Consider the following 24,594-nt stretch of genomic DNA (forward strand, 5'->3'; position numbering starts at 1 on the left):
GTATCTGGGGAGTTTCTCCCATTCTTCTCTGCAGATCCTCTCAGGTTGGAATGGGAGTGTCGTTGCACAACTATTTTCAGGTTTCTCCAGAGATGTTGGATCGGGTTCAAGTCCGAGTTCCGGCTGGGCCACTCAAGGACATTCAGGAACTTGTCCCGAAGCCACTCCTGTGTTGTCTTGGCTGTGTGCTTAGGGTCGTTGTCCTGTTGGAAGGTGAACCTTCGCACCAATCTGAGGTCCTGAGCACTCTGGAGCATGTTTTCATCAAGGATCTCTCTGTACTTTGCTCCGTTCATCTTTCCTTCGATCCTGACTAGTCTCCCAGTCCCTTCTGCTGAAAAACATTCCCACAGCATGATGCTGCCACCACCATGCTTCACTGTAGGGATTGTGGCAGGTTTCCTCCAGACCTGAAGCTTGGCATTCAGGCCAAAGAGTTCAATCTTGGTTTCATCAGACCAGAGAATTTTATTTCTCATGGTCTGAGAGTCCTTTACGTGCCTTTTGGCAAACTCCAAGTGGGCTTTCATGTGCCTTTTACTGGCTTCCATCTGGCCGCTCTACCATAAAGGCCTATTGGTGGCATGCTGCAAAGATGGTTCTCCTTCTGGAAAGTTCTCCCATCTCCACAGAGGAACTCTGTTGCTCTGTCAGAGTGAACATCAGGTTTTTGGTCACCTCCCTGACCAAGAACCTTCTCCCTGCGATTGCTCAGATTGGCCGGGCAGACAGCTCTAGGAAGTCTTGGTGGTTCCAAACTTCTTCCATTTAATAATGATGAAGGGCACTGTGTTCTTGGGGACCTTCAAGGCTGCAGAAATGTTTTGGTACCCTTCCCCAGATCTGTGCCCTGACACAATCCTGTTTCGGAGCTCTATGGACAATTCCTTCGACCTCATGGTTTGGTTTTTGTTCTGACACACACTGTGGGACCTTATATAGACAGGGGTGTGCCTTTCCAAATCATGTCCAATCAATTGAATTTACCGCAGGTGGAGTCTAATCAAGTTGTAGAAACATCTCAAGTATGCTCAATGGAAACAGATGCACCTGAACTCAATTTCGAGTCTCATAGCAAAGGGTCTGAATACTAATGTAAATGTGATATTTTTGTTCTTTATTTTTAATAAATGTGCTTTCGTGTTTTTGCTTTGTCATTATGGGGTATTTTGTGTAGATTGATGAGGAAAAACATTTCATTTAATCAATGTTAGAATAAGGCTGTAACGTAGCAAAATGTGGAATACTTTCCAAATGCACTTTATGTTCATGGCAGAATCACAGGCCATCTTAGTGCAACTGCTGCAGGAGATGAAACTACAGGCTGCCTATTCATTATCTGTAGACACATTTATTTTAAGGCCGACGGCATATGGGGACATAGGCTCCGGGACCTCCCTGTTTAGACAGTATCTCATGATTAGTGTCCTCGGATGGAGGTTTCTGTTGGAATCAGAGGGCATGTGAGGCAAGGCTGACTCACTGTTGAGAATGAATACGCCATAAAACCGCCTCTCCGTCATCATGTCTTAGAGCACACTGGTTTCTGGGAGCTGCTTCGGGCTTTACTCTACAGTACTGAACATGTGTATTTTAATCCAAACCCCATCTGAAAGGCTCCTTTGTGGTGTGGTAGATAGCATCAGATATTACCAGAATTTTGTTACATGAACTACATAAAATGAACACTTAGATTTATATATGAGATATTAACCACACACACTCCCCCAGATTCCTTGATAATGGTGGGAGGGGCCAAGGGAGGGCGGGTGGGAGGGGTTTCCAGTCAGTGGATTTTCCAAGGAGAGCGCGTGCCGGTGGAGCGCTTTATGGCTGGAACTCTGGGGAGCCACTGTGCTGCTGGCTGGGGGCTGTGTGTATGCAGCGTGGGACCATGGGCCGAGGCTGGGGCCCGGGGGCCCATAAATCCTGCCCTCCAAGCCCCAGACAGCGCTTTTATCTCCTGCATTAGCTTCGCTGTGACCCACGGCACCATGCACTAATGTTAATGGATGTATGAGGGCGCGTGGATAGCATGCCCCTCCCTGACCCTTTAGCCTTACTAAAAAGAAAGTTGCAAGTCTGGGCCTTTGGTTTTGTTAGACTAAAGGCAGCTTACAACCCTACCCACTCATCACTCATTTCTGGCTCAATTACTTCTGAAAGGATCTGGCTTATTGCTACACTGTGATTACCACATGTAAATGCTATAATTCTCTATATCTGTCCACCATGACCATGACTCTTGTCCTTGCACTTTCAAACAATTTACTGATGTGTCTGAAGTTGTCATCCACCAAAAAATATCTGTAAACATAGACCTCAATTACAAAAATAGAAGGCTGGAAAAAACTAAATGGCGATTGTGTATGGCATACTTGTGGTTCTGATGATTTTCTCTGGTTTTATGAGCCATACAAAATGGGCTTGCTCCACAATTTGTCCGGAGGAGGAGGATGCGGCCAGGGGAATGATTGCTAGTCAGACACAGACAGATAGGGTCCTCACACCCTGACAATGTGGGAAGCACAGATGAATCGTGGAAATAATACAAAGTCAGTGCTGGAAAGTCCCTTCAAATTATGTATGTGGTATAGTCAGAGGTGTGTCTTTTCTACATGCAGCCCAGGATGATAGAAACAAATATATCACTATCACTGTTACATAGCTCAGTGAAGTAGGCATCTGTTTGATATCTGTTTGATGAGATTTTATGATTCGGATGTATGATTGGGAACTAATCACAGTGACTGAATGTTGTGATTCTGAATTTGTATGTGTTATGCACTTTCCTTCTTTCTCTCTGTCTGTATATCTCTGTCTCTCTCTATCTATCGATCGATCTCTCTATCGATCTATCTCTCTGCAGCTCCGTCGACAGTGTCCATCATGCACCAGGTCAGTCGTACCGTGGACAGCATCACTCTGTCCTGGTCTCAACCAGACCAGCCCAATGGAGTCATTCTGGACTATGAATTGCAGTACTACGAGAAGGTAGGTACCCACTGCACACTACCCATTAACAAACAGTCTGCTCTGTCTCACCTCCATATAAACAGACACACACGTAAAGACACCATTGCGTGTGTCAGGCTTTCTTTCATCTCAGCGGGGCTAAATAAGGTATGCAATGACTGTCAAATATATCTCAAATTTTCTAGCACATTGAAATTAGGAATGTTGGAGTCCAGAACCGCATGATCACGGTGGGAGTCAGAACATACTGTAGCTTCTGAATCGAACATACAACTTCTGCTCGATCACTTTCAATTCTAATCACGGTCGGTCACTGGGAAAGGAAACTGCTCTCAGCCCTCCAGTCAGGCCACTAGGGATTGATGGAGAGATATTTGCAGTTGAAACAATGCTGTGTTGACTGCCATAAAAACAGTATTCAACAGACAGACTCCTCAGAATCAGCATACTTTCTCAGAAGAAACACTCCCACACACAGATACGGGCAGAGAAGAGCACACACACACACAAGCTCACACAAAGTTCATTTAGCAGTTCTCTGTGACTGCGCACCACTCTGCTCCACTTTTTAGTTTAATTCTATTCTCAGATGCTGCTGAGGAGAGCTGTCAAAACAATTGTCTCGGCCCCTGCCGCGGCTCAGATCTCTCAACTGTGCTCACGCTGCTGACTGATTGGTTGAAGGCTGCAGCCGGCACAGTTTTAGTCTCCTCTTCCAGACAGACCTGTCAGCTTTGTGCAGAGAGAGAAGCGGTGTGGCAATGAAAAGTTACACTAATCGTCCGAACTCACAACCCAAACAAACTAGCAGACCTGAAACTGCCATCCCTTCTGCCTATGGCTGTTGCTTTTCATTCTCTCTTCATTCTGCTTGGTTAAATAGATACACCAGTGTTAGAAACATTTGAGTCTGTATCCTACTTTGCACATCAGCCTATTTTTATAAGGCACTAAGTTAATACATGTGTATGGTAATTGTTCTGTGGATGGCATTGATTTGTATTTCTCCCTCTTTCCTTAATACTCTCTCAGGACCAGACCGAGTACAACTCAACCATCATAAAGAGCCAGACCAACACAGTGGTCATCCGCGGTCTCAAATCAGGGGCAATCTATGTGTTCCTGGTTCGCGCCCGGACTGTGGCCGGATTTGGACGCTACAGTGGCAAGCTCTACTTCCAAACCATGACTGAAGGTGAGGGTACAGACAACATTCCCTCAGCTCAGATAGAGCATAGAGAGATGCAGAGTTATCACATCCCATGCATGGCCCGTCAACCTAACATGGACCATTACAACATGGACACAATGACCCAACAGACACAAGGATGTGGATGGGGAAATGGTCTGAGATACGGTCTACAAGACAACTCTCTAACAATGTGTTCACCCATTGTTCTATTTATGTGGATTTCATTAATTATCTTCTCAGCAGAGCTCATGAGTCATGTGAAACGTATTTTTTACCAATGAATAAGATTATTCATGTTATGTATGAATGCAGATATTTTCTGTAGTATACTGTACTTTATTAGCGGTAGACTATCGTCAGTCACAGATCAGGTTAAAGTGGATGAATCTGTATAGAAGGACACTGCTGGGAAGACTAACTTCTAGCCTGGCTCCGCTAATGCTCGCTCCTGGCTCCCCTGGCCTGGATAATGTCAGCGACCTGGGTGTTCTCTAAACATCTTATTACCTGCAGTGCCGATGGCCATCATTAGCCTGATCTCTGCTCTCCTCCACTGCAAGCAGCCAGCACACTGCCAGACAAAGGAGAACCCAGTATCGCAGTAGGCTGCATACAGTACAGTACCACCACCATGGGACACAACCCTCCCTATCCTCAGACCTCGGAAAGAGAAGTCAGGACCTGAGATGGTGTTGTGAGATTGTGTGCCTACTGCCATGCTGGATTCCCTGTGTTTGGCAGCACTCTTGAGGGAAGGGAGCTGGGTCTCTCCCAAACCTGATCTCTCAGTTCCAGATGAGCGGGCGACCATATTGCTGGTATCTGAATGTGCTCAGTGGGCTTTGCAGAGAGGTCTTGTGCTGCCAGCCAAGATGCCCATTGGTCTCCCCAACCGTCTGTCTGTCTGTCTGTCTGTCACCCACTGCTCTCTCCATATGCATTAGCTCAGATGCCTGGCCCATAGCTTTCAGTGTGTGATGGTGTGTTTGTGTGTGTTTGTCTAATCACAGAGGAGTACAACACCAGCATTCAGGAGAAGCTGCCTCTCATCATCGGCTCTGCAGCTGCAGGTCTGGTCTTCCTCATCGCAGTGGTTGTTATCGTCATCGTCTGCAACCGGTGAGTTATTCCTGCTCCAGTCCAGCCAACCAATGCTGCCTGCGACCCAACGCAAAAACAGTCAAACAAGCCAGCCAGATTAGACACATTCGCTTTAGTGGTTGTTTTCCACCCTACTTCGTTACTGTACTTTAATGGGTCCTGTGGCTTGTTAAGGTGGGGTTTATAGTTTATAGGCTGGTTGTGTTTAGTGGTCAGTAGCTAGCTGTGGAGTGGGTAGGCCTGGTACATAGACCACACCCCCTCTCTGGGCCAGCGCTATAGCTCTTTGTCTTTCTCCCAGGAGGCGTGGCTTTGAGAGGGCAGACTCAGAGTACACAGACAAGCTGCAGCACTACACCAGCGGCCACAGTGAGTAACCCAGCCCTCACTCAAGAGTGTCTGTTTGCACCTCCCCCACCATACACACACTCTCACTCATGCTCACACACCCACACGCACACACACACACACCTGTCTCCATGGCTACCTGCTCACGCAGCAGCCTCCATGCCTAACGTTCAACCCTCTGCTGCCTCACACACCTGTCTCCATGGCTACCGGCTCACGCAGAAGCCTCCATGCCTAACATTCAACCCTCTGCTGCCTCACATACCTGTCTACCAGGCTACCACCTGACACGCTAGTGTCCTTGGCTACCTCCCAACCTTGTGCTTCTTCTCACCTCTCCATTGGTAATCTTCTCTCTTGTTTTCCTCACCCGTCTTAATGCTAGGATTTACTCACAACATAACCTGTGTACAAGTGTGTGTTCGCTGTAGGGTCTCATTTCATAGTCAACTGATTCCATTGTTGTGGAAATATCATTTAGGCTTCTTTTAGTTCATTAACACGCTAATACCACACACACCATTTGCCATTGTTGAAAAATTCAAAGGAGATTGTGAAGGAATGGCCTTTATGAATCATTTTGTTTTCCATGTAAAGCACGTTGGCCCAGAGTTCCATGATATAGAAATAAATCTTCACGATGTAGCCAGGCGCGGTGATTTAAACTAGTTCGGCTCTCCCTGGGAGCTTATGGCTTATCGTTTTCTCCTCCTTCACTCAGCTAAACAGAAATGCTCTGATATATTTCCTCTCTGAGCTTATTTCAGTTGTATTTATTTATATATTTTTCTATTTAGCTCTTCCGCTAGTCAGGCTTATCAATGGAGACAGCTTTCCCATGTGTAATCAATAGTATCAGGTTGCAGTAAATGCTGTATTTACAGAACCCATTTTTGCCTGGGTGTAATTCAGCGAGGAGTATTGCCAGAGAGGCTGAGGGCATTTCACAGCTATTAATATCGTTCCACTCCCCTGTGTGTGTTTTCATCCCCACACTGATGGTCACAGTTATACTGGCTGTCCTCCCCTATATCAGGTGGTCTCTGCCATGTTCTGGTGGGTGGTCTTTGGATTGCTCCATAGTTTGGGAAGAGATAGGAGGTTCTGACTGGGGATTCTTTTTTTTGCCTTAAAGGAGAATCTCCATCTGTTCCTAAACACTTCTTCAGTTCAGTCTGCTATGCAGGTTTCATGACTCTTCTATAAGCAGGTATCTCAGCTTCGCTGACTGCCTGTGCATGAACACAATAACCATTAAAGAAGCCTCAGGCCAGATGTGGAAGTGAGAGTCAGAATACTCCGATTTAAAACCTGGGACAGTTAAGTCCCTGAACACTTAAAGGCCACCTTAAGCCAATTTACCTGGCGTCAGAGCTTAAGAGAGACAATTTATTTCCTGGAGCAGAGAGTGATACTGATATATTGTCTGGCTGTCTCTCCTGGGTGTTAATGGTCTGCTTTGACTCTGGAGCTGATACATACATTAACCTGCCTTATCACTGCTAAAGACTACCTAGAAATGCCATGTCATTGCGCATTGATTATTACAGTCCTGAGGCCCCAAGCCAAACCTACCATTCCTCTACCTTGTACTAACACTAACCTTTCTGACTCATAGTAATACACTGCATTGGCTACTCAAACTCTGAATGTTAAAGGCAGACAGAGTTTGTTTGTGTGTGTGTCAGAACAAAAAATTACATCGGCCTCTTCTTTTTCCAAGTGACTCCAGGAATGAAGATATATATTGATCCGTTTACATATGAGGACCCCAACGAGGCGGTGAGGGAGTTTGCTAAGGAGATTGACACTTCCTGTGTGAAGATTGAGCAAGTCATTGGCGCAGGTAAAGAGAAAGGCCAGTCATTTTTTACAAAATAATGATTTTGAATGCTGTCTGTATTCCAATTAATCTTATTTGGCCTCATCATTTTAATGTTTGTAACCTCTGTCAGACATCTCCTCTCATTAACTTTCTCTCTGCCTCTATGTTGTGTCTTGTAGGAGAGTTCGGGGAGGTGTGCAGTGGGAACCTGAGGCTCCCAGGTAAGAGGGAGATGTTTGTGGCCATCAAGACACTGAAGTCGGGCTACACAGAGAAGCAGAGGCGGGACTTCCTGTCTGAGGCGTCCATCATGGGTCAGTTTGACCACCCCAACGTGATCCACCTGGAGGGTGTGGTCACCAAGAGCGCCCCTGTCATGATCATCACTGAGTTCATGGAGAACGGATCACTGGACTCCTTCCTCAGAGTGAGTTACGCTGTGTTTGTATCTGAGTCAAATATTAACACTAATGGCTGTGCAGATAAACAGGTAGACACACAGGTGCACACAGGCACATACGCACATACACTCTGGGAAATGACTGCTAAATACAAACACTAATGCCAACCCATCCAGGTTAAAGTGAATAACATGCAGAACATTAATCATATGAGTCTCCTCTTTACTTAGCATAGTGTCCACCACAAGTCCTTAGAGAGATCCTTCTCTACCCAATCAGGCTGCGGTCTTAATGCTCCCTGAGGGTCTGTCTAGTCCAATTATTGATTTATACTCTGCTGCAACTTGTGCTGGCTGTTATTCAGCATTTCCCCTTGATCTCCATGTTTGACTACAGTAAAAAGTACAGTACTGTAGCTCACTATAGGCACTAGTGAGGAAGAGAGTCCAGCAGTTCAGTTCAGTTAGTTATGCTCTCATTCTGTATTTATCATACTAACCCACATTCACTCCTTCTGTTTGAGTCACAGAGAGAAGGACAAGGACCTATGAACTTGAACTTATAGTACCTTCTACATACATTCCAGATATCTAACCTCACCTCATCCTTTGGGAGGGTTTCGAATGATTAGCGCTGTAAGAAGAAAACATGCCAGCTTTCAGAGAATGAAGTTGGCTTGTAGGTGAAAGGCTGCTGTCTGTTGTCAGCCAGTCCTGTGCCGTCTGTCTGTAGCATTTCAGCTGAATGGGAGCATGTGACTGTGTGTCCACAAGCTTTCATATCCTCTAATTGCACTCATTGTCATTTTGAAGTGAGTGAGAAAAAACTGAGTAGGAAAGAGCTAGGGATTCATGGAAATTGGACATGTCTGATGTTCACAAAAAAAAAGGATTACCATTTTTCTTATTAGAGTTACTTCACTGTAAATCTATTGTGAGTGAATGATTAAATATGGAAAACAAATCAATTCAATAAGGGTCAAGGGTTTAATGTTTGATATGAATCACTATGTTTATGTTTGTAAATGTCTGATGTTTCTACTGTGTCTATATGGATAACACCTCCCTCCACCACCTCTGTCCTAGCCTAGTTGTCACTCCTCATCACATTGGGATTGTCTACCTCTACATAGATCATACTGAGTAAGGCTTTCACGACTCAGGGCAGAAAGCACACTGACAAGTGTCAGCTCTGAGCTATGGGAGGATATTATAAACCTGAGACGTAAACTCTTCTTTCAAAATCCTGCCTTTAAAAGAGGATCTAGCTAGCCGCCTGTCAGCAGACTGCTGCTCTGTCTACTGCTAGAGAAGCAAAATATGAACTTTATTAGCATTCTGCTTCAAACCTCTGACACACTGTGTGCCAACTCACTCTTGAATTTGATGGGTTGTGTGTGTATGTGTCTGTGTGTTTCTGTGTGTTAAGCATATTTGACAGCACATTGTATTCCAAGCAACAGTGTCACTGTGGCACCTCACTGTGACAGCTTTTGACAACATTGTCTGAACACGTCAGCGCTTTAGAACATGGCGCTCTGTGAAAGAGGATGGAGCAGCAGGGGAGACCACCTTAGATGGGAGCTGCCAGCTGAAGGATCACCTGGTGCAGCCCCCATTTCTATGAAGCATCTACAAGGGAGCGAGGACCCGATTCAAATTACTTTGGTGGAAGAATCTTCCCAATTAAAGTATATGCAAACACAGTGCAGGGATACAGGGATTACGAGGAGCTGTGTATTTATTAGGGAATTCAGCCTCATGAATAATGCATAAGACTTAATTGCTGTGGTGCATGAGGTGCATGAGGAGCTGATGAACGTGAGGAGAACTCCTTGCTCTGCTAATGAGCAGCGAAGAGTTCAGAAGAGACTCAGAGACACAGGCATAGAGGATCTGGCTAACCATACACTGGGAAGATCCCTAGAGGAATACACAGCTGGGCCTAGTCCGTCTGTGGTCCATCTGTGTCCCCACCCCATCCCTGTCAGTCCACGCTCATACTCTCTCATCTCTCGTCATGATCCTCCCGGATATTCCCTAGTTGATCTCTGGTCCTCGTGGTGGGTGGTGAGGGTGCAGGTGGAGGCACAGCTGCAGCCCAGATCCAGACACTCCACATGTATGGGGTAAAGCCTTGGCCAATCCAGGGAGAACAGCTGCAGCCTGCCAAACCGAGCCCAGCCCTGCCTAGTCTATGCCATATCTATTCAATCATATCCCACAGAGGGATGTCTCAGACCTGGGGATGTATCATATTGTGATCCTTTTGTTTTGCAGCAAAACGACGGTCAGTTCACAGTGATCCAGTTGGTGGGCATGCTGCGTGGCATCGCCTCTGGCATGAAGTACCTGGCCGACATGAACTACGTCCACCGCGACCTGGCCGCACGCAACATCCTGGTCAACAGCAACCTGGTCTGCAAGGTGTCCGACTTCGGCCTGTCCCGATTCCTGGAGGACGACACGTCAGATCCCACCTATACCAGCGCCCTGGTGAGTACCATGACGTCACCGCACACACTCACACATATACATACACACACACACACCTCACACACCACATTACCCATAATAACAAAGGCCCCTCACCTGTCCCTCTCCTCCATTTTTACGGTATTCCATGTCACACACATCCACTCCCAGGAGTTTAGTTATATCCATCTCCCAGTTTGGATTACAGAGTATTGTTGCTGTGAATAATATCTCTCTGCAGAGCCAGGACACTGTGACGATCAGGTTTCCGTCTCACTTCCCTCTATAAGGTCGTTCCCTCATTGTGTTGTGTTTCTCAGGGAGGGAAGATCCCTATCCGATGGACAGCCCCTGAAGCCATCCAGTACAGGAAGTTCACGTCCGCCAGTGATGTCTGGAGCTACGGCATCGTCATGTGGGAAGTCATGTCCTATGGAGAGAGACCTTACTGGGACATGACAAATCAAGACGTATGTATTTATAGACCTTTTTATATCTGTATATCATTTGTCAAACAGAACCACTCTAAGCATGGCATCAAATGCTTAAATATCATTTCGAACAACGTCTGATTATTCCTGAATGTTATTACCTCTCTGTGAACCCCCATAGAGATCCATTTTGTCATGGTGGTTCTCTTCCCATGGCTAAACAGCAGCTTTCGAACCCGGGTTTAATATGAAAGCCCCCCAGTTACCACAGAGCGATAATAAGATGATTTGGAATGCAAGGCAACGCTCCACAGACTATTCCTGCTCTTGACTGGAGCCTCTGTTTCCAGGCTCCCTCTGGGTGGTGGAGAAGAGAGCAAATTATGGGGAGAGAGATAATGAAAATAGTTTCAAATTGAAAGTGTGAACACTAATGTGCTAAGAGGGACTGAGGAGCTCGACGGTTATCTTATTATGGGCTCTAGATAGTGTTTCTACTCCATCTGGGTCTTGGTTGGGAGGGAGGCCCCTGAATGAGATTAATCTGGGCCTGAATGGAGCTACATAATGGTGGTGATAATGAGTAGGGGATCGTGGGTCCTTGTCAGAACCCTCATCTGGGCCGGTTGTTCCCCACTCCTCCCTGATCCCTCCCCCATTTTTTCACATTTACATTTGAGTCATTTAGCAGACATTCTTATCCAGAGCTACTTACAGTCACCCCACACCCTCTCCCACCACCAACAACACCACTGGCCACTCTGTCAGACTAGACCTTTTTGGTATAACAATGACCATAGAGTTGGCAAAACGTAGATATTTGTATAGCAGGAACATTACTGTACACAGTTTCTAAAGGCCAGACTGACTAAGATTAAATCACTGCTGGCACAGTCTGCATGCATGTGGAGAGCCATTACTATTAGCCTGATACTTTACTGTGATGCTTAAATGGTACCGTAAGTATGCAGCCAAGCTAAAACCTTTTCAAAAAAATGGTTTTTGTTAACTTCTTTGGGACTGGGGGGCAGTATTGAGTAGCTTGGATGAATAAGGTGCCCATATGCATATAGAATATGCATATCATTAGTAGATTTGGTTAGAAAACACTCTAAAACTGTTTGAATGATGTCTGTGAGTATAACAGAACTCATATAGCAGGCAAAAACCTAAGAAAAAATCCAACCAGGAAGTGGGAAATCTGAGGTTTGTAGTTTTTCAAGTCATTGCCTATCCAATATACCGTGTCTATGGCGTCATATTGCACTTCCTAAGGCTTCCACTAGATGTCAACAGTCTTTAGGACCTTGTTTCAGGTTTCTACTGTGAAGGGGGAGAGAATAAGAGCTGTTTGAGTCAGGTGTCTGGCAGAATGCCATTAGCTCAGTCATGCGGGCCCGTGAGAGTTAGCTGCGTTCCTTTTCCTTTCTAAAGACAAAGGAATTGTTCGGTTGGAACATTATTGAAAATTGATGATAAAAACACCCTAAAGATTGATTCTATACATCGTTTGACATGTTTCTATATAACTAAGTGCCTGCGTCGTGTGAATTTGGACTAAACACGCAAAACAGAGGTATTTGGACATAAATTATGGACTTTATCGAACAAAACTAACATTTATTGTGGAACTGGGATTCAGTGCATTGCGTGCATTCCGAGGAAGATCATCAAAGGTAAATGAATATTTATAACACTATTTCTGAGTTTTGTGACACCTCTCCTTCTTTGGAAAATAGCTGTATGTTTTTCTGTGACTTGGCGCTAACCAAACATAATCACAAGGTGTGCTTTCGCCGGAAAGTCTTTTTGAAATCTGACACAGCTGTTGCATTAAGGAGAACTTTATCTATAATTCCATGCACTTGTATCTTTTATCAATGTTTATGATGAGTATTTCTATAATTTGATGTGGCTCTCTGCACTTTCACTTTGTTTGTTTGAGACAATGCATTTCTGAACATAACACACCAATTTCAAATGAGGTTTTTGGACATAAAGATGAACTTTATCAAACAAAACAGACATTTATTGTCTAACATGGAGTCCTGGGAGTGCCATCCGGTGAAGATCTTCAAATGTTAGTGATTCATTTTAACACTATTTCTGAGTTTTGTGACACCTCTCCTTCTTTGGAAAATGGCTATATGTTTTTCTGTGACTTGGCGCTGACCTAACATAATCTCAAGGTGTGCTTTCGCCGTAAAGCCTTTTTGAAATCAGACACTGTGGCTGGATTAACGAGAAGTTTATCTTTAAAATGGTGTATAATAGTTGTATGTTTGAGGAATTTTAATTATGAGATTTCTGTTGTTTTGAATTTGGCGCCCTGCAATTTCACTGGCTGTTGTTGAGGTGGGATAGCGTCCCACATATCCCAGAGAAGTATAATAATAATAATAAGAATAATGCTTGCAGGATTATGTTTCGTGTGTGGGCATGTGTTTTTACTTGTGTGTAACACTGCTATGGTTTTATCTTTCAGTGCATCCTGTATTTCAAGAACATAGTTCTCATTTGAAATCACTGAAATATTAATCAACATGTTAGCCAAATAGCACTCTGATCATAGAAGAAGTAGTTTGTGAGAATTGTGAGAGGATGCTCTCCAATAGGATTTCTGTCTCTCTCTCTCCTCTCCCTTCTCCTCCTTTTAGAGCCTCATAGCAACCCTTAGAGATCTGTGTCTCCCCCTGCAGGTGATCAATGCCATAGAGCAGGACTACCGGCTGCCCCCCCCCATGGACTGCCCCTCGGCCCTGCACCAGCTCATGCTTGACTGCTGGCAGAAGGACCGTAACAACCGGCCCAAGTTCAGCCAAATTGTCAACAACCTGGACAAGATGATCCGCAACCCCAACAGTCTGAAGGCCATGACCCCGCTGTCTTCAGGGTGAGTGGAACACTTAGCACGCTCTCCTTAGATCTCCGTTTATCTTTCTATTAGTCTGTCACTACATGTCTGTCTGTCTGTCTGTCTGTCTGTCTGTCTGTCTGTCTGTCTGTCTGTCTGTCTGTCTGTCTGTCTGTCTGTCTGTCTGTCTGTCTGTCTGTCTGTCTGTCTGTCTGTGTATTAGTGTGTTTGAGACGAGTGTCCCTCTGTCTCTCCTTGCCAGTCATCTCAATATTCAGGACTGTTCCAGTATTACTTTCCTATTTCCATAGATACTATATAATCCAAAATAATGTAATGCATCTGACCTCAAAGATGGGAAAACACTTTGACATTTCAAAGGACATGATTCCTTCAATGTTTTCAATTTTGGGTTACAGTTTTGATATTCATGGTACAATTTATTTCTACCGAACATTGTGTCTCCTGTTTCTTTTGGCGCCAAGTGGTTATGTAAATAAATCCCCTTTGGTTTGATAGATCAAGTAATTTCCATGAATGCTTTAAGCAAATCATGATTTGAAACAGTTACACAATTTCAAAATAAAACATTTCCAATCACATTTTCTCTGGGTGTCAGTTTCCTATGAATGTTAAAATATACTGAATTCCGTATATCCTACTCTATATTTACATTGTTGGTGGTGTGTGGAATAGAAACACTGTGTGGATACTGGCACTAATCCTGCCAGTATCCATCCGTTGTCCTCAATTTGAAATAGAATTTTCTTCAAAATCGATTAGGAAAATGGCCACTGTTACTTTCTCTTGTCCTGAAGGCTAGCTTATTGACTAGTTTATTGTAGGCCCTCCACTATTGTGTACTGTACTGATTGCCATCATAGAGGTGACAGAGTACTGACACTGTCTCTAAAGCTGTGTTTGACTCTTTGTGTCTATGTCCCCCTCCAGTGTCCATCTTCCTCTCCTGGACCGCAGTGTTCCAGACTTCTCCAGCTTCAGTACTGTGGACGAGTGGCTAGATGCCATCAAGATGGGCCAGTACAAAGACAACTTTGCCAATGCTGACTTCGCCAGCTTTGATGTGGTTTCCCAGATGACCATGGAGTAAGTACTGATCCCAGACCTGTGTTTCTGATAAGGATGATAAGGATGAGGAGGAGGTGGGCTATTCCTTGACAGTATCATACCTTAAAGCCTGGATGACGGCCAGGCTCAGCCCCTGGCTCATCATAAATATGCCTCTCACTGTATGTCATTAGGAGATAATGACTGTGCAGCACAACTGCTCTGAGCTAGAACAGAGCGTAGAGACTCTGGCCCTGTGGCTGCCTGGTTTCTTATACAACAGTTTAAAGAAAGAAAAGATATAGGAGAATGAACAGACATTGTGATGTTTAGGAATACATTCCTGCCTCAGTAGACTTAATAAAGACATCTATTAGCAGATAGACTCATTCATATGTCTGTTTAGTAAGACACACATTACTCTGCTCATTGTATCTTGTCTCTATATCTCTTAATATCCTACTAAGGTCACTTCGGATATCAGCACAATTCTGTTTGAAATTATTTTCCATCCACAACACTGGTTACCATACTTTCAAAAATAAGGCTCATCAGTCCATGGAGTTAGGGTTAGGAAGCAACAAAAATTCCATTGTCTCCTGAATGGAAGAAGTTGTTCAACAAACAGAGTAATTACTGTAAACAGTCATGCCTTGGACTGAATTATGAATTTGGCAGACTGGGGCCCAGAATTTAGCATTGATCTAACTTGTTGATTTTACATTGGCTTATGCCATGTGACTTGTGCAATAAAACCTGTTGTGTCATCTGTGATGGCTTCCTCCTGACTCCTCTGGTTGTGTCTCCTGCCACAGTGATATCCTGAGCGTGGGCGTGACGTTAGCAGGCCACCAGAAGAAGATCCTGAACAGTGTGCAGATGATGCGTGCCTCCATTAACCAGATCCAGTCTGTGGAAGTTTGACCATCCAGAATGGAGCAGAGGAGAGCAGATGAGAGCAGAGGAGAGGAGAAGAGGGGATTGGGATGCAGGGCTCTGGGTTCACGGATGGAGTGGAGGTGTTTTTGCTTGACTGTGAAACATGTCTTCCTACAAACTACCGTCTATCCACGGTCCCCTTTTTCAATCCCTCTCCTGTCCTCCTCTATCCCCTCATCCAAAGTCCCCATAACCTTTCAGGATCAGCTCTGAAGGTTTGTGGCCAGCAGGTCTACATGACCAGACATCAATCAATGTGGCCAACAAGGTTCCTTCTTGGAACCAGGATCATGAGAGGTTACTGATCAGCGACACATTTCTACTTCCATCTTCCACCTCGTTTTTTTTTTATGGTGAACTTTTTTCTTACATTTTTTGGTTTGTTTGATTTAAGAATTTTGTAAATAATTTTGTAAAGAAAAAAAAGTTGAGAAAACTCAAGGAGTCTATAAGTATAGATGTAAACTAGGTGAACTGACTAGAAAGACTACCCTTTAAAAGGGCAACAGACAAGAAGACAATGAAAAATGGGAGATTTCAAGACCATCACTTTCAAAAAGAAACTGAAATATTATATGTTGGTTTTTTTTAACTTCGGAAACAGGAAACAAACATAAATCTTTGCTGCCTCCCCAAAAGCAAACAGCAGAATAGACTGAGGAACTTGATCTACACTCCATGGTTGACCTGGGAGACAAAATAGTGTGAGCACCATGGAATGGACACCTTTTGGCAGAAACTACTACCATGAACAACCAACTTATAGCAACACTTAAAAATAAAAACAAAATACCTTTTCTCATAACAAGTAATTTCATTTTTCTGTGTGAAAATGTTGAAGATTTTCTCTCACCATGCTTCCTCTCACCGTGGGAAAGTTTATATTTTTTCAATGAAAACATCACAACCTGCCAAATGGAACATCCTCCCTGTGCACCTCAGAAGATGTCATGATCCTGTACATATCAGATGCACTTGACAATGGGACTGTGATGTCATCACTATGAGCCGGACATAGTTACTAAGACCTGGAAGTGATGGATTTAAATTGTTTCTTTGGGTGACTAGAGGGAGGTTTTTCTTTGTTATTATTCATTTCATTTTCATTTTTGCAAAATGTTAGTTGTGGATTTTGAAGAATCAGTGTAATAAACAGCAAACACACAGTACTTCCTCCATGGATGTATGGGAAAAAAATGACATATTATGGGTGTTTTCCCTATAATGTTTACATAGGAGGGCACATATGTTTTGGTCGTCACATTATCTGCACTCTTAGAAAAGGTACTATCTAGAACTTAAAATGGTTCTTCAGTTGTCCCCATAGGAGAACCCTTTGAAGAATCCTTTTTGGTTCCATGTAAAACCCTTTCCACCAAGGTTTCTACATGGAACCAAAAGAGTTCCACCTGGAACCAAAAAGGCTTCTCCTATGGGGACAGCCGAAGGAACATTTTGGAACCATTTTTTCTAAGAGTGTAGAGTTTACCCCCGTGTTTTAAACTTCACTCTGTGTGTGTGTGCGTGTGTGCGTGTGTGGCTAAATGTGCTCTGTGTTACAAAGCAACAGCTCCCAAAGCTGAAGGGCTAGTGTTTGATAGCATGCTGAGTTAATGATTGATTTCACAGAGCTTTGATATGTTACACTTTACAGAACACTGTCCTGTAAGCGCTTGGATTTGATACACTTTACAAAATATAATGTGCTTACATTATATTTAGCTTTTTTTTCCAGATTCTTTTTTAATTTAAAGTAACATTATATTGAAGTGTTAGGGTTTTAACACCACATATGGTTATCTCACATTGGTATGGTCACGGACAAATATTTTCACAACTGGGCAGTAAGTAACATTAGCATGGGATAGTGGATTATTTTACGCATATTATTATAATTATTGTACATCCTGAATGATGGGGAGCACTTGTGACAGCTTTTCCAAGTAGTCTATTGGCAGGGTGTGTGAACACAGATCATACGATACAATGGGCCTCCATGCCCTTGTGGAATTTTAGGAAATCATTGTTGGTGCACAAACATTTCTGATAAGTGGAGTCCTTGAGGCTTCTATTTTCATTTTATACACACATAATGCATTTACTGTATGGCTTCTGTGAATAGCTGTCTGATGTACGGAAAGCTATCTATCATTGTCAATGTCATTGAGGCCGATGTGTTATTTGAGGGGTTGGGGAGCCTGGGGGGGGTCCTGTGTTAGTCAAACCCATGGATTCCCTAGAGATGGTAAATCACACAGTTTACAAACTCAGGCAAATGAGATCAGTACTGCAGAGATGCTAATGGATAGATCCACTGAGACAGGCCCATTACTCGATATAGACTGAGGAGCCAGACATGGATCTCTATCTGGGGCCCATTGCTCAGACATGTTCATTCCTAGTGGGGGTCCACAGCCTGATCACAGCCCCGCTGACCAGACAGTGATTCTGTCTATTTCTCCTCAGAGCTAAACACACGCCTCAGATCCCCTGCTCTTCTCCTCCCACTGTCCTCTGTGCTCTGCTTTCTCAGATCCATGACTTTGTGACTCTGCATGTTGTCATGTTGACAGACCAGGTCTGTTTAAAAAACAGACCGAATTTATGTAGGCAACACACAACCTGAGGGCCCCGTGTTGGTCTCACAGCAGGTGGCTATGTAAGCTGAGGTTCTTCTACAAAAGGTTGTCCTTCCTTAAGCATCATCAGGTGTCCGCTGTCTGTTTTGAGGCACTTTGCTGTCTGAACAGAACAGGAGAGGTGTCCTATATAGGCCTTAGTATTTGACCCCTCAGCACAAAAGGAGTGAAATCCCACCTTAGCTCTCATCTGTCACTTAGTCCCCATCTTATTCCACCCACTAACCCATATGGCCATCCAGAGTCTTTACAAACCTTGGGCAGGAGCATTGGGGTTTTCATCCAGCTTCTGTAACATCATCCTCCCTTTAGTTTTCTGTCAACAGTACTGTGTCACCCTGCATATTCCAGTGCAGACTCCATGACAGATGAAACAGCAGGAAGTACGTCACTCTCACTGTTAGTCATTGCGGGGTAAATTATTCTGTGACCCAACTGTCACTGACGCCACCGTGCTGTTTCCTTTAAAAAATAAATAGCTAAAAAATCTTCCTTTCCATCTCAAAACACTTTAATATTTGAGGGCACCTCAGTGATATTCAGTAAAGAGTCAGCAGCCGGAGTCAGTCTTCCCAAGATATAGACAGATATCCCACTGTCAGGGCAATTTCTGTTCAGGAAATCAGGCTCAGCAGTACAGCACTAATATTTGTGCTGAAGACAGACAGACGGAGTCTTGTGTCACTTGCAAATGTCTCCATTCATGCTCTCTGAGCTGTTTGGTGATACTGTCATATTAAGGTGATTAAGCAAGGGGTGCTTAAACAAACTATGGTTCCCCATGTGACGTTCAATCAAAATAAAGTATGAAGAAATGTTATAATGATGAACTAAAACACACAGTAGTGGTGGACTCGTATTTAGAGTTATAGGAACGTCAATATAGGTATTAAGAAAGTGTTTTTATTTTCTTGAATTATTCTTGGAGGAGTAGGTTTGGTGTGTTACTTTGTTGAGAGAATCTAGATTCATAAGGAGTTGAGTCAACACTTTTATTGGTTGCTCAGTGTGGAGCTATGGAGACTTCTGAAAGCACTGTGTGAAGTATTTATTTCTTCTGTATCTGAACCTAATGGCAGAAAGAAACCTTGTTTATTCACCCTTAGTTCATCCAGAGCTATCATTTGCTATTCGTCGGAGAAAAAGCTGTCGTCCCTCTTTCTTTTATTTTTAACACATTGATAGCCTCCAGTAGAAATCTGTGGTACTGTTTCAATGGCCGTGCCTTCTGATAAAACCCCTTGGCACAGTGGTCCTTTCTGGGCCCATTGTAATGGACCTGTAGTATGTGATTAATCGATCTGATGGGATTATGATTGGGGGGGGGTTCAGAATAGATTCTGCTCACACCGTGAGGATTAGACTTCCCTGTGTGAATCCATGATGGTCATTATGCCACAATATCTCATGTGATGTCTCACTCAATAGCATATGGGTTACTTTATACATAGATGGAATCAAGGATATTTTTACATTGTTGAGATTTTTCCGCTAGTTGAAGACGAGGAGAAGCTAAAAAGGTATAAACACACACATAGCTTTTTGTTGAATGATTGCGTGTTTTTCTTCCCAAGGCCACTTAAATAACAGGCATATTCAAGACAGCAACTTTACACTTTCATGAGTTTCCATTTTTCATGAGTAAGAGCATAAGAGCATTAGTAAGAGCATGTCTCAAATGTCTGCTCCATTTCTGAAAAGAAGAAAATGAAATATATACTGTAGTTATTTTTTATGGACTATGTGCTTCACAAACATAAAATCTTGGGCTACCATCACTACAATTATTTAACAGTGCGGGGCAATCTCCTTCATACTCTCCGTTTTCAATGTCCAGGCTCATGCGACAGATCAGAAATAAAGGAGCATAGATGCATTATGAGTAAACATTGAGAGCAGAATATAACTGTGTTTGTTTTGCAGTAGGGTTCTTTGTTTGGAATAAACAAGATCACTTGCTCCAGTATCACAGAACTCTGTCCTCTGCGGTTTTGTACATCTAAAACGCTTGTCTTTGTTTCAATGGCTTGTATCTGCAGATACTGTTGATTTTTCACTGTCAATGCGCATGTTATTAACTAATGCATAACAATCTTTTATTTATAAATCAAAATCAATGTATCTGAGATGTTGTTTCAATGCACTGCGGGCGCAAAGAACATTTCCCCTACTGTATTTTTGTAGGACGGACGAAAACCATTATGTCTCAATGTTACAATTACATGACAGTGTGCATAAACACAAGCTGTGCCGGCTCGTACTCATTGGTCTGTGTTTGTGGACCATCCAAATATGCCCCGAGCAGCAGCCTGCCTGCCTGCCTTTGTGGCAGTCAGTTCTGTGTGTATAGAAAATGGCTCCTGTGGATAACTCTCTTACGGAAAGCGTCAGAGCCCCCTCTGCTGACATGGTGGCTAATAGCAGTCTAGTTGTGACAAATTTCCTTGTGTTCCTTACGTTGTCTTATCCCCCCACATCCCCCTTCCTCCCCTATGTTCTCACCTCTCTGGCTGTTGGTGAAGACAGGCTGAAGATGGCCCTGTCTCCCCTGGCCTGTTGTAGCCCTCGTAGAACAGTGCCGGCCCTGACCACTGTGACTGATGTGGGAGGTCCTGTATTTCTGTATAAATGTACATTGACTGTAACCCTGTGAATGATGTAACAATTTCATTATTTGTAATATTGTAATTGGTTTATTTTCTAAAAATGGAAAGCCCAACTTGACTCTCCTCAAAAATAAAATGAGATCTGTTATACCACTGTATTATGGAAATGATTATATTTTCACTGTCGTCCTCTGTATGACCATGTGAAATAATTTCACCTACAGTGGGCATCTCTTCATAGTACTTATGTAATTGTTACGCTGTATGACGAGGGGCTATTTTGAACCACATTGACCTGACAGTTTATAAGCATTACACCAGCCCAAACTGGGCTCAAACCTTCTAAAAATATGTGCATATAAATACAAATATTGTGGTGTTTTTTTTTACAATTATGGGAAATGCAGTTGTGAAAGGATTCTATTTTAATTTTCAGTTAGAGGGAAGGGCATCTGTGAAGTAAAATACAGCATATTTTATGTAACTATATATTTTCCATATGAACATGTAAGTGTCTTTTTTAATTGTAATATTATTTTTTTTGTCCCACATTTTTTGGGCCACCTCACAAATCACATCTCTCACTCACTCGCAGCGCCACACATTTTTTTTCTGGTTCCATGTCTATATGTCTATATTCATTAGAACTAAGTTCTGTACAGTCCCCCAAGCTGACGTTCCTGAATGGAGGTCAGAATCTCTTCACCTTTCTCTCAGTTTTTGAGGCCTCATTAGCAGTTGATGTGTGAAAGGCTAGAGACCTCGGTGTGAACTCACTGAGACTGGCGTGTGTGCTAAAAGGTTTACCCTGTGAGCAGGAGAGGGGGTTCAGGAGTTCAGTGGCGAGACCCTGCTGGCAGACCAAACCCGTTCTCCTTCTAATCTCGACCACCCGCGAGTCTATCTTTACACGTTGTTAACTGTGATGACTTTGGACCCAGCCGGGCCAACCGTGAGAGCAGGTTGGGAAATGCCTGTCATCTCAGATGTATGGACAGTATGTGTGTGTGTGTGTGTGTGTGTGGGGGGGTATTATAGAGGGGGGTATTATAGAGAGGAAATGAGAGGATAATGTTGTGATTGATTGCTACATTTGTTCAAAATATAAGGTATATTAGCATTTGTTTGATTTCACATCTTGTCTGCCCAGAAAGTGAAACTTTGTAGTGAGGAGAAAACCCTTTCAGTCATTGTTGTCTGTGTAAAAACAATGTTTACACAATAGCAAAAATTGTGTTTTCTTGAGTTTATGTTGTGTATTTGAGTTGAAGCAGCAGTATCTCATGATAGAACCCAGCCCAACCTCTCTCTCTGTGTGTCAGCGTGTGGCTAAATGATCATTCATCATCAGTTTATTTGTTACTGATGAAGCTGCCTTGCTGCAAATGTCACTACTCCCTCAGTGGATCACGTAGTGCAGGGTTTTCCACAACAGTGTCTGAGAGATATGCAGATACAAAGCTCTTCTGAGGTCATTCTGAGTCTATAGGTTAGAGTTCAAAGGTCAGCTGTGTGGAAGGCCAGAGGATTTATGAACCCAGGCCCGCCTGAGGTCATGATAGAATGTGGCATTAGACTGAAATAGTCCATAAAGTTTCCACTGGGCTAGGGAGAGCTGGGTCTGATTTATACACAACTGCTCATAATCAACAACAAACTGAAAGCTTCAACCAGGAGCCAGATTTTCACTGAGTTATGACACAGTGGCTAATGTAATACAGGCTGCCAAAAAGCCTTTTATTTAGAAAAAAATATTTTATGTGTCCAAAGATTCTGGACATCTGCAGTCGGGGTTGGAGAGTTCTGTATGACCTGGCTTTGGGGGCTCAGTCTCATAGGGAACGACAGCGGTGAACAACTGGTAATCTGTCCCAGCAGGTATGGAGGACAGAGAGGTTTTGTGCTATGGCTTATAGAGTAACCATAGTACTGCCACACTGGCAGTCACGAGTGTCATGACCGCAGTCAAATTCCACTTGACCGTTGAATCGCAGTAACTAGGCTTCTCCAAAACTACACTCTGACACCGCTGATGGTCATTAGCAGCCTACCAAACTTGCTAATGGTCTAGCACTCCGCATTCTATTGTCCCACTAACCACTCTGACATCAAAGCAAATGCAATCGAAAATCAAATCAAGCACTTCGTGAGAGCCCTACCATTCACAGTTTGAGCACAATAGTATCACCTGTTGCTCAGCGAGAGCCAGCTCCTCATAGCTGGTTGATGCATGGAATGTAATGTGTTCCTATAAGCCCATGTTTTTGGGGGGGGTGGCAGCGTAGCCTAGTGGTTAGAGCGTTGGACTAGCAACCGGAAGGTTGCAAGCTCAAGCTGACAAGGTACAAATCTGTCATTCTGCCCCTGAACAGGCAGTTAACCCACTGTTCCTAGACCGTCATTGAAAATAAGAATTTGTTCTTAACTGACTTGCCTAGTTAGATAAAAATAAAATAAATGTTAAAAAGAGGAGGACCCCATCAGCTTTCTAAAGGATAGGCCTCCTATATTTATTTCTCAACTTTGTTAATATTAAATTCTGTGCGACAACCTAAGTAACGTCAGTTTAAGCAAGAGTTATCTATCTTTTTGCAAAGCCTGCGTCTCAATCCACTGCATCCTCCTATGTCGGCCTTCCACATCTGCGGTGGAAGGTGGCCGAGCTACAGCAGTGTTTGTCAGTCTTCTCAAGAGAATGTCTGTAGCGTCCAAACAAACTAATATCACCACTCTATAGAAATATGAACACGATGGTGTTCTCCATTTGCTCTATGACCCACACAGCGGTCAAGGGAATTGTCTGAAGGTAAGCCATACAAATGAATGGAAGTATGGAGGTAGTGTTGTGCCATCAAAAATAAGGGGTTAAATATGCGTCCAAAAAAACAAAAAATATTTCCTGAGCTTTCTTATATCTCGTGGATATTGGACAGACACTTTATTTTTTGACTCTTTTTTTCCATGTATTACTGTGTTATTCAATGCGTTTCTATGGGCTATAGTAGTAGGCCAAATTCAATATTTTATCCCGAAAAATATATATTTTTTTATACCTAAAGGGTTCTAAAATTCCAAATAAAATAGCTAAATGATCCATGGTATGACCATCGTAAAACAATTCCATATTATATTAGTGGAACCTCTGACTGTTGGGGTTAGTTCCTGTCCGTTATATTACAGAGTGTTTTTCACCCAGAAGGCAGAGCAGACAGAACTGTCCCTCTGGCGTTTGTCCCGGACCCTCAGTCTACAGACAAAGTTAACATCTGGACACACGTTTCAATAGCATCTGGCATCCCAACTCAAACCCATTGGACATTATCCATCTCATTGTCTGTAGTGGAGCAATATACATTTTCCTGCATGCTCTCTGCAGCTGACCATGTGGATGCATAGTCTGGTCCCAGATGTTTTTGTGCTGTCTTGTCAACTCCTGACCATAGGATTTGATGTTGATCACGTGTGGTTCAGTTGGTATAGCATGCTGCTTGTGATGCCAGGATTGTGGGTTCAATTCCCACTGGTGACCATTATGAAAATATATGCACTCACTACTGTAAGTCACTCTGGATATGTGCATATGTTCAATTACTGAAAAGTAATAACCTGTTTTGTTCTATTCCGGGTGCTGGAGGGTTGTGGAGCAACACAGGACTCAGTAGAGGGTACACACAGCTTCCCAGTTCTACAGGCATAAGCTTTTGTAAAAACACTTTATTCTACCATTATCTTACCAGCTA

General features: G+C 43.4%; 1 protein-coding gene across 2 annotated transcripts in view; it reads left to right on the forward strand.

Annotated features, from left to right (window-relative positions):
• Positions 1–21,004, forward strand: part of LOC112218521 (ephrin type-B receptor 2) — a 149,292-nt gene extending 128,288 nt beyond the window's left edge. The window contains exons 6-16 of one of the 2 annotated variants that reach the window (XM_024379376.2): positions 2,870–2,994; positions 4,009–4,171; positions 5,179–5,287; positions 5,574–5,638; positions 7,341–7,463; positions 7,622–7,869; positions 10,123–10,338; positions 10,638–10,787; positions 13,448–13,641; positions 14,554–14,709; positions 15,486–21,004. In XM_024379376.2, the coding sequence (XP_024235144.1) occupies positions 2,870–2,994; positions 4,009–4,171; positions 5,179–5,287; positions 5,574–5,638; positions 7,341–7,463; positions 7,622–7,869; positions 10,123–10,338; positions 10,638–10,787; positions 13,448–13,641; positions 14,554–14,709; positions 15,486–15,594 (1,658 nt within the window). In that variant the 3' untranslated portion in view covers positions 15,595–21,004. The remainder of the gene's footprint in view (positions 1–2,869; positions 2,995–4,008; positions 4,172–5,178; positions 5,288–5,573; positions 5,639–7,340; positions 7,464–7,621; positions 7,870–10,122; positions 10,339–10,637; positions 10,788–13,447; positions 13,642–14,553; positions 14,710–15,485) is intronic. The other variant, XM_024379386.2, reaches the window with a different exon arrangement.
• Positions 21,005–24,594: the final 3,590 nt, after the last annotated feature.

The sequence above is a fragment of the Oncorhynchus tshawytscha genome, linkage group LG02 (genome assembly GCF_018296145.1).
Source record: "Oncorhynchus tshawytscha isolate Ot180627B linkage group LG02, Otsh_v2.0, whole genome shotgun sequence".
NCBI classification, from domain to species: Eukaryota; Metazoa; Chordata; class Actinopteri; order Salmoniformes; family Salmonidae; genus Oncorhynchus; species Oncorhynchus tshawytscha.